Below are 10,405 nucleotides of genomic sequence, written 5' to 3'. Positions count from 1 at the left end.
AGGGTTTCTTTTAACTGCCAGTCTGGATATGGAAATTTAGATGGAATGCATGTCGAAATTATTTTTTAGAATAATTTTTAAAAGGAAAATATACACATGATTCTAATTTTCACGTAGTAGGCTATTGCATTTTTTAATTATTAAATGCGGAATCCCCCTCTCCACTGTCATTGGCAAGTCTCTTGCGCTAGTGCATCATTCAGGGTGAGGCGTTTGCGACACCTGTTGGTTGCCTTTTGCAATGTTTTTGTGTCAGTGCAATAAGACGAAACTCATTTGACAGTTTTCACCCGTATCAAGACAAGATATTAACGCGGATGCAAAATTTCTTTCTGTAGTTTGCTTAACTAGCCTACATGTTCTATTTACAACAGGAACATGAAACAGTTAATATTTCAGCCAAAAACGACCAATTTAGTAAGATAGGCTAGGAATATAGGCCTATAGTTCAGTGTTTCGGTTCCCCATAAGTAGGCTACGAAGCGCCTCCAACACAGCTTGTTTCAGTTGTGTATTGGGACTTAAACTGTAATAAAATGATGAGATTTTTTTTAACTAGCACGTTTACGTGTAAGAAAACAAAATTAATTCATATCAAATCATTTCTTCAAGTGCAGGAAACACAACATGAGATAGCCTTTGAATAGTGCGAAAAATCCACAGAAGAAAACCTACATTGCTACATTATTTTAATAGGCCTACTACATAGTTACATTTTCATTTTACATAGTGCTGTTAAAGAACATGGTAACTTTCACCTAAAATCTACTACCACCCCATCTTTAATCACAAAGCAATTCGGCATGCGCTTATCAAGCCACTCAAGCGTTCACCTAACTTCTGGGAAGAGAATCTTTACTAGTGTTCATTCTCATATTGCTGCTTTGTTGGTCCTGACGCTTTTTGGTCTCTTTATTTTTCCTCTGTCCTCAATTACTTTTAGGACGCTCGGCCGTTGTTGACAGATGCGATAAACCTCCAAATCCACGAAAATGCTCCAAGTTCACGTATGGCGCGCTCAGTTTCCGGCTTCCCATATATGGGCTTGTAAATTGTAAACGTACGTAAGGCAGAACGGCTTCTGAACGGAGAATCTGACAGCGGTCACTTTTGATTTTACTGATTTCAAATAGCCTACTGCGGAGATCGGGTTGATATCTCAGGACAGTTTTTCCCTGACATCTTTCTTTCTTTCTTCCTTTCTTTGAGGATCATGTTTTTCTGCATGCTTAGCCTACTAATTTTTCTTAGACTGGACTCCGGTCCCTCGGTTGTTGATTATGATGATTAGCTATAATTCAACTAATTAAAAAAATACAAATTACTTTTATTTAAAAAATAGCTATCAAATCACCTAAATGCATTGTTCTTACCTATAACATTATGCGGTCAACTTAAATAGCTTTCAGTGAAAATTAATAACATTCTTTTTAAATCTATTTAATCCCCGGATTCTTGACCTTGTGAACATGATAATTTTGTTATGTATATCAGTTTCACACATGTAAATTTAACAAACGTAAACCCTCCACACGACTTTGTGAAAAATTTTATACATTAATAATGTAAAATAGGGTAATGTCAAAATATTTGCTATTTTAGTATTACTCTTGTTTTCTTTTTCACATTAGTAAGTGTTCATTAGGATATTGCTATGAGCCCTTTCTTAAAAGGTAAATGTGAAAAAAAGAAGAACAAACCTTTTTAAAAACAACGAGGACAACTGTGTCTTATTCCGGAGTTTTATTCAATTATTTTATATTTGACATTTTACCAGGGTTGACGACAGTGAATTATGTGGTTTTTTTTATGTATTCTGTTAGTTTGTTTTTTGAAGAGTTAAAATGGGCTCATTTAAAACTAAAAGTACAAATGTTCAGTTGTTTTATATTCACCCAACGAAGGGAATGATTTGGTTGGCCAGCTAATAAACGCTCGCCTCTTCAGGGTTATACGGTGAGCGGTGCTCTTCGTCTACTCTTAAGATATTAGAATATTGGCGAAAAGTTATTTTAAACGAGAAAGGAAATGGAGGTAAACGGTGGTCCTGCAAACCCCGCAGTGATCGCTGAGGTATCGTTCTCGTTTCAAGATGAACTGACTGCGACCCTTCAAAACGCGCTCGGTGTTGCGGTAGAGATCGCCGTTGCGGAGATAACCAGACTGCTTGACAGAGCGCTGAGAGATGTGCAGGGCAAGATTCAAGAGGCTCTGCGGGACAACAGTGCGCTCAAGTTTAGGCTGCAAACAGCTGAAACGCAACTGTCAACTGTGTGTGGTCGCCTGGATCAGCAGCCACAGAGACTCGAGGATTTTCCCATCGGTAGTACCAAACATTTGGTGACAAAGCCTCCAATCAGCTGCAGCAGGGTTCAGCGTGGGGGTCGGCAGTTAAATAACGTTACCCTTAACGTAGGACAACAATCCGAGCCCACTGTGAACTCGGAACATGATTATGAGGTATGTGGATCCAAGGAAACTAATATATTCCAGCGAGGATCAATCTGTGGGAACCAAAATGGAGGCGCGTGCGCTCAGACTTTAAACTCGGATACACTTGAGGAATCAACTCACTATAGATTAGATGACACAAATGGTAAGCTATTTGATGTTTAAAGACGAATGCATAAATTAAAGTTTTAAATCAGTTAAAATGACCGACTGTTAATGATAGCGCAACACACCTTTAAAACTATTGGCCCATTTTGACTTCATGTTTACTCTTTCCTTTTTCATTTTACCCCATGTGAGTTGTTATTAGCCATAATAACGACATATGTTGCTGTCTCAGTAGCGGTACCCGTATCACCTCATGACAGTGTTCAAGTTACACTTGCTTACATACTGTAAAATAAAAAATAAATAAATGCAATTCTTACAGAAAGGGCTGCAAAAATGCCATAGTTAAGTCACAGGTTTTACTAAGTTACCTTATCATATACTTGCCATAACTTTTAAAAGGTTTAACTTTCACATTATTTTTGTGTGATTATATTATTATATTATATTATATTATTATATAATCATCACCTATGACTGTTTTATTTAGTTGTTTTTATTATTTTTTTATATTAGTAATGTGCAGTAGGGTGTTTTTTATGGGTACTTTCTGTTGCTTGGTTAATGTTTATTGCATTAGTTTAGTTTACCCTGAACAAATATTGGCCATGTTTTATGGACAGGCCACTTACAATGAACTCTGATCTGATCAGTTATGTGGCTTTCTATTGTACCACCTGTATTATCATGGTTGTTAACAGTACATTTTAAGGTAAAAAGCGATTTTGATAGCTAATTGGTTGATTAACGTTATATTGCTTAATGAAATATACTGTTATATAGGCACCAATTCTGTAATACCTGAAACAGTGTCACAGTAGTTTTATTTATTTTTTTACTATAAATTTAACAGTATATTTTTTGCAATGTATACATCTATTGCTACTGTGCATAGTTTGGACTGGATTGATGAAACTTAATGAGTTACTCCCTTTTCAGACATCAAGAATGATCAACACAATATGACCAAAACTGACCAGACATGTGCTGGGACAGTTACAAGTGGGGGGTCATCCCTTGAAGTGGCTGTAAAAGTGGAGAAAGATGAGAGTTATGATGATCCAATCCCAGTGTCCCTCTCTGTGGTGGAGGAGCCCAACTCAGACAGCCTTTCTCTGGCTCAGTCTCGACTATTGGAAGACTGGAGACCTGAGCCATTGCACACAGAGAGCTGTCAATCAAATATGCACTTTCAGTCCACCAACCATCCCCTAGGTTAGTACTACTGTTGTACTATATATAAATAATATGCCATGCTAGTAGGGTGATATTAATTTGCACCGAGTACAATTATAAACTGACTGATCCATTCAAGCACAGTAATATGCCATATTGCAAGATTTTTACATGTAGTTTTCCCTTTTCTCTGCCTCTAGACCTAGATTTCCTGTCATCCTCAAGCTCAGGCCAACAAAACCACTTCCCAAAGCTCCACAACAACCATTATAAGAGTCCTGGGTTCCATGCGTTTCCCCCCGGCCGGAGCCCTTATCATTGTAGCCTCTGTGGGCGAGACTTCAACCGTAAGCACCATCTCAAGATCCATCAGAGGATCCATACAGGAGAGAGGCCATACACTTGCTCTATATGCAGCGCACGCTTCCGTCACGCATTGACACTCAAGCGCCACTTCCGCCTTCATACGGGAGAGAAACCTTATGTTTGCGGTCAGTGTGGAAAAAAGTTTCGAAATGATGGTGGATTGAAGGTTCATCAGTGTTCATGACAACAGTTGTGTAAATTCACTATTAATGTTAGTCTTGTGATGGATCCAATATAGGGTCCAAAGTTATTAAAGAGATAGTTCACTTTGAAATTAAATTTTGTTATGTTTTAGATTACCTCAAGGGCATCCAAGATGTAGGTGTCTTTTTTTTCCGCAGTAGTTTCAATTTTGATATTTTTAGGTCAAACCGTTCTTGTCTGTCAATCCTATAATGCAGGTCTATGGTCACTGTCTCAAAGAGCATGCACGGAGTCGAAATTAAAACAATTCCCCTTCGTCCAAATTAAACAATTCCCCATCGTAAGTACACATTGATGGCTTAAGACACGAAGCGAGCGGTTTGTGTGAGAAAACGAACAGTATATCGTTTTTACCTCTTGTAACACAGCCACGTCCAAGTGATCTGAGGGCGCGCGCGCATCCTGCTGTGTGACGTGTGCGCAGACTGGTGTATAGATATATATACACTAGATGTCACCTTGGCTACGGCATTCCTTAAGAACTGCCGTAGCCAAGGCAATATCTAGTGTTTATATCTATGCACCAGTCTACACCAGATCACTTGGACGTGTGCTGTGTATAAGAGGTAAAAACGATATAAATACTGTTCGTTTTCTCACACAAACCGCTCGTTTCGTGTCTTAGGCCATCAATGTGTACTTACGATGGGGAATTGTTTAATTTGGACGATGGGGAATTGTTTAAATTTGGACTTTGTGCATGCTCTTTGAGACAGTGACCACAGACCTGCATTATAGGACTGACAGACAAGAACGGTTTGACCTAAAAATATCAAAATTGAAACTAATGTGGAAAAAAAAGACACCTACATCTTGGATGCCCTTGAGGTAAGCTAAAACATAACAAAATTTAATTTCAAAGTGAACTATCCCTTTAAAGGGATAGTTCTCCTAAAAATGAAAATTCTGTCACCATTTACTCACACATGTTGGGGTGACTTTAGTTAATCTTCAAAACTAGAGATGCACCGATGTATCGGCTGCTGATATTTATCGGCCGAATTTTGCTCAATTTAAAACTATACTATAATTTCTAACTCGATAATAAGGACTGCCTGTGGTCAGCGTGAACGACGCTCGGGACAGTTGAGTTGATGGGACTGTCACTGTCCCGATCAGGCCAGTGCTGCATCTTCATGAAAATTTGTCCTTTGCACGTGTTTTTAAGCCTTGCGAATTTAAACATTCATGTGCAAGAAGATACGAAAGAGAACTCAATTCTACTCACTGTGTGAGAAGTTTTGTGTGCGCACACATCTTAAAGGTGCCGTAGAATGGATTATTTTATTATTTTATCATGTTTCCAGGGGTGCCCTTATAATGTTAGTATGTTTTTTAGATCAAAATTTGTTATAATTTAGAAATAAAAGGCATATTTCCTAGCCTGATTTCATTCCCTGGATTGAACACTCTGTTTGAAGGGGCGTGTCTGCTGTGAGACTTCAGTGTTGTTGCCCACTGCTGTGATTGGCTGACATGCTTGCATATGAAATATCTGGCATTACATGTAGAGCTATCTGGAAAACTTTTACTATTACAGCTTTTATACGTTTTTACTATTACAGCTATCGGGATTAACGAATCATGAGAAGTTTTTTAAGTATTTAGATCTATTCCAGCATTGAGCAGATGACAGCCTGTTGATCGCGTGAATGAAGATCTTATCACTGCAACGCGATCTACTGATGCATAAACAGTGTTGAACGACTTTGAGAGAAAGATTATCTGTCTGAACTTGAACAATTACACATCAGAAATTCACATAACCCACTGGTTCTCCAGAGGCTCGGATGAAGGAACTAAAAAAATACTTTTGTGTTCATTTGTACATCCAAACACTGAGCAACTGCCATGCTTCGTTCGCTCGTTTGCAAGCCACGATGTCTCTCGAGGAAAAAACAATAGCATGGGCTGGCATATGCAAATTTTTAGAGGCGTACATATTAATGATCCCAACTGTTGCGTCACAGTTGGTGTTATGTGGAGATTCGCCTGTTTTTCAGGGGTGTTTTTCAAAAACGAGATTTAAATAAGAAAGGGAAAACTATGGTGTTTGAGACTCACTGTATGTCATGTCCATGTACTGAACTCTTGTTATTTAACTATGCCAAGATAAATTCAATTTCACATTCTAGGGCACCTTTAAGTTATAATAGACCATGTGGAAATACTGAATTGAGTTCTCTTTCACTTCTTCTAATTCATTCAAAATTATATAAAAATGCCCATCTTGGCTAGTATCCTTGTAAACCAAGTTGGTTATATCTTAAATAAACATTTGAGAAATAAAATGACTGTAATAGTATAATATTCCTGCTGCTTGTTTTAATGTTAATCAAACAACAAAAGACAAACAAATCGCTCACCATTCTTTCCTAAATAACTTTTGTGACTTTAATAATGATTAATGTATATTTAATTTAAACAATGAAGAATATATTTTACATTTGATTATTTCTGTACCTAAAAACTACTGTTAGACCTACCTGAAAAGCACTGTTTATTTCATATGCATCTTTGTTCTGTTGTATTTATTTTGGCATGTTGAATGTTAAATGGATCCAATCCATGTTCAATAGAAATTATTTTACTAATGCATGCATTTTTGAACTGCTAAATTAAAATGATCAAAACACTAATCTGTTTTAATGACAAAAGTTCAAATAAGCAAGTGACAAATATCGTAATCGGCCAATAGTTGTTTGTCAATCTGTATCGGCCAAAAAAATTATAATCATATCAGTGCCTCCCTATTCAAAGCACAAATTAAGATATTTTCAATGAAACCTGTTTCTGTTTCTGTCCCTCCATTGAACTTCCAGGTGAGTCAGGTGACCAAACCTTAGAAGATCCAAAACGGTTATAAAGGTGTCAAATTGAATCCAAATGAATCAAGCCGTTTAATTCAAGTCTTGTGAAGAGACATGATCGCTTTATATGATGAACAGATTTCATTTGTTCGAATGACATGAGAGTGAGTAAATAATCACAGAATTTTTATTTTTAGGTGAATTATCCCTTTAAGATAATATTCCTGCATTCATCCCTGACAGGACGGTCCCTGCTTTGAATGGAAAGCATCCATCATATGAATATTTGTACCATTATACCTTAACACCTATCAAAAATATCTTTCTTTCCCTTAGATTTAAAGTGCCTGACAATAGGACCCTGAATCTGGGCAGTACTCTGTTGTGTAAGTCTTTAATGTGAACAGTTAGATTGAATCTTCACTCCAGAAATATTGGATCCAGTCTTTTTACCAGATTTTGTCAGACATCCATTTTGTTTGGTATCCAAAACTGTTTTTTTTTTTTTTCCTGATACCCAAAACCAGTTAACAGATAATCTTATCTGATACCCAAAATCAGTTAACAAATCTGTATTTTGTCCAGTGCCCAAAACTGTATTAACTAAAATTCTTGAGGTGTGAAATAGCAGAAAGCATATGACAAAAAAATGAGCAAGGTTTATTGAATAATCATTAAACTTTGTATGTTTCAATGCACAGATGAGCGTCATCCTTACTTCATCTTAACTTTTTTTTCCTGTACTTTGTCTGACCAGCACAAATTATACAAAACCTTTTTAAATCTTAAATACTTAAAATGAAATATTTGTATGTATCTTTTTATATTGTACCATGAGCTGTCATTTCAACTGATAATATTGCTTTTTAAGTATAAAAGAAGTAGAGTGGCACAGAGTCCTAGTAAGAGATAATGTTCTGTCAGTTTCACTAATAACAATATTTGACACGATACAAGTCTGCTAGTTTTAACCAGTGCTAACCATAAGTAATTATATCCATACTTGAGTTGATATGCCTGCTAACCAAAGTCCAGGTCAGATGTAAGGCAAAACATAAGTTCAAAACACAGGGGAAAATAGTAAATGCTATATTATATTTATTTTGTAGTCTTAATCAGTTTGTGAAATTAATTAATTTATTGTTCACTTCTGTAAAGCAACTGCCAAATCTTGGATTTGCATTTTAGAAAGTAGTTTCCAACCCTGCGATGAATCTCTGTTCAGGATTGTGGTGAAAAAAATCTCTGTCTTTCTGCTCTCGGCTTTGTGCAAGTTAGTGAGCAGTAGTTTGCTGTATCATTGCTACAATCACCTTGTAAGCAGATGAAACAGAACCTGTATTTGCATGATGAGCATTTCACAAACTTGCATCCTTGTTCATGCATAATCAGATTGTGACACTTGGGACAGGCTCTGAACATTGGACAACCAAGCACATGACTCTTTGGATCGGATACCACTTCGCAGGTTAGCAGTGTGGCGACGAGGGGGCACAGCTTGTTGGGGCAGGCTGCAGAAGTGCAGGGGTAGAGGCAGGAGCCACACAGGAGCTGAGTGGTCAGGCATTGAGTAAGCAGTTTGCTTGTAGTACACCCTTTTATACATCCAGGTTTCAGTGCAGAGAAACAAACTGGGCACTGGAAAAATGTAAGACATGGGTGCTAATTAATAAACATTTGCAACTTCTTGAGACTCTTGGGCTTGATTCAGACTGTAGTTAGTGACAATTAAATGAAGTTAATATGCAGTGCTCACTGTGTTTGTGGGATATGGGTTTTTTCCATCTTTTTGAGATGCGGAAGTGTTGACGGATTGGTTATCCATTAGTGTTTGAGAGGGAGGAGAAAGCTCCTTCACAGACTAGACAGAAGATAAAATGACTAATTTGATCAGTGTAATCCAGTGATTTAACCAGTAGCACTGCCAGCACTAGTGTGCATGAGACTTTTTTGATCAACTACCATTTTTAAACTGCTTTTAAGGATATTTATATTCAAATGCAACATTATAGTTATAAGCTCACAGCAAATTGTCTTTAACAATAAAGTGTTCTCACCTTTAAAATATTTCCCTCCTGGCCAAGATCATCAGTCTGATTGTACACCTGTGAATTTCCTACAGAACAGTGATTGGTAATTTTGGGGGGGGGCTTTACAACATCTGAAATGTGCAATTATACGATTGACAAGCATCGTACTTTTCTCAGGACAAAAGTGAAAGTGAAAGTATTTTTTCGATGGTTGTAAATATATTTATAAACAAACTTGTTCATAATCAGTTATACATTTTGAATGGTAAAGTAATAAACAAAACAATTACCAGCTCCCATTGTTGTCTTTCTGCTTGTAACCCGCCGTATAACTGTTTGTCTCGCATTTCGCAGCTCTTCCTTATTTGTGTTTATATCTGCATTTGTCACACAGTATTTCCTGGTTCTTCGTTTCATCTGATCTGTTTGAGTGAGTTTTTTTATTTTTTTTATTCTCACTGCAAATATCAATGCTGTGTTGTCGATCCGTTGTTCTGTGTAGAAATGAATGATTTGTTTACAGGAACAACCCACAGCTGACTTCTGGAAAGTCCTGGAGTTACTAAGGGTTATGACGTGATAATCATAGGTGCTTTGAAATCTCCCTGGACGTGTTCTGCTAATATGACAGATATGCCTATTGGGGAAATAAAAGATAATCCAATTAATGACAGGAAACTAACATGTTCAGTATAAGAACATTTTAAGCAATGACAGTTTGACTTTACATGGCACTTTGTAAACAAGTGATTATTATCAACCAACTTTGCATGTGTGGGCCATTTTGCACAAATAAAGCAAAAAACAAATAAATAAACCTCACGAAGGAGCATTTCCTGGTATGGTTCACACTTTAACCCCCCAATCTTCAAACCCAAACTACAGCCTTGCAACAGAGGGAGACAACCAGTTCCCCCATCTCAGACAGAAGTGAACAAAATAGAGTAAATCACCTTTTGAAAGTAACCTGATGCTTCAAATAAAGATTGTATCGATTACATTATGACACCAGTAGGTGGAGACAAGTGACTGTTAAAAATGTACTTGTCATTGAATCATTCATTCAAAAGATTTGTTCAAAAACGCTGATTCATCCAGTAATGAAACAAGTGACATCTTTATAATTGGGTCCTTGAATAATTTATTCAAACCGATTAAAAAAATCAACAACAAAAAAAATCATTCAAAATAATTCAAAATGTTTTTGTAAAAAGACTGCAGCAACTAACATTATGCCAGAACCTCTAGTAGGCTAATTTT

The 10,405-nt window shown here is 36.9% G+C and overlaps 1 protein-coding gene and 1 long non-coding RNA gene across 2 annotated transcripts; one reads left to right on the top strand and one right to left on the bottom strand.

Moving 5' to 3' along the window:
- Nucleotides 1-1,953: 1,953 nt before the first annotated feature.
- On the top strand, nucleotides 1,954-4,466 carry LOC307158612 (uncharacterized protein). The gene is made up of 3 exons (XM_079871343.1): nucleotides 1,954-2,596; nucleotides 3,499-3,774; nucleotides 3,936-4,466. Exons 1-3 carry the CDS (start codon nucleotides 2,029-2,031, stop codon nucleotides 4,283-4,285), a joined length of 1,194 nt encoding a protein of 397 aa, XP_079727469.1. The 5' UTR covers nucleotides 1,954-2,028; the 3' UTR covers nucleotides 4,286-4,466.
- A 4,257-nt stretch (nucleotides 4,467-8,723) lies between these two features.
- LOC307158626 lies at nucleotides 8,724-9,677 on the bottom strand. The gene is made up of 4 exons (XR_013821255.1): nucleotides 9,436-9,677; nucleotides 9,173-9,231; nucleotides 8,872-8,976; nucleotides 8,724-8,753 (listed from the first exon to the last, which is right to left on the bottom strand). It is a non-coding gene; the product is annotated as an uncharacterized lncRNA (long non-coding RNA).
- Between the last annotated feature and the right edge of the window lie 728 nt (nucleotides 9,678-10,405).

The sequence above is a fragment of the Squalius cephalus genome, assembly GCF_949319135.1.
Source record: "Squalius cephalus genome assembly, chromosome: 5".
Taxonomy (NCBI): domain Eukaryota; kingdom Metazoa; phylum Chordata; class Actinopteri; order Cypriniformes; family Leuciscidae; genus Squalius; species Squalius cephalus.
Note: the sequence above shows the minus strand (reverse complement) of the source record. Positions and strands in the feature narration are given on the sequence as shown.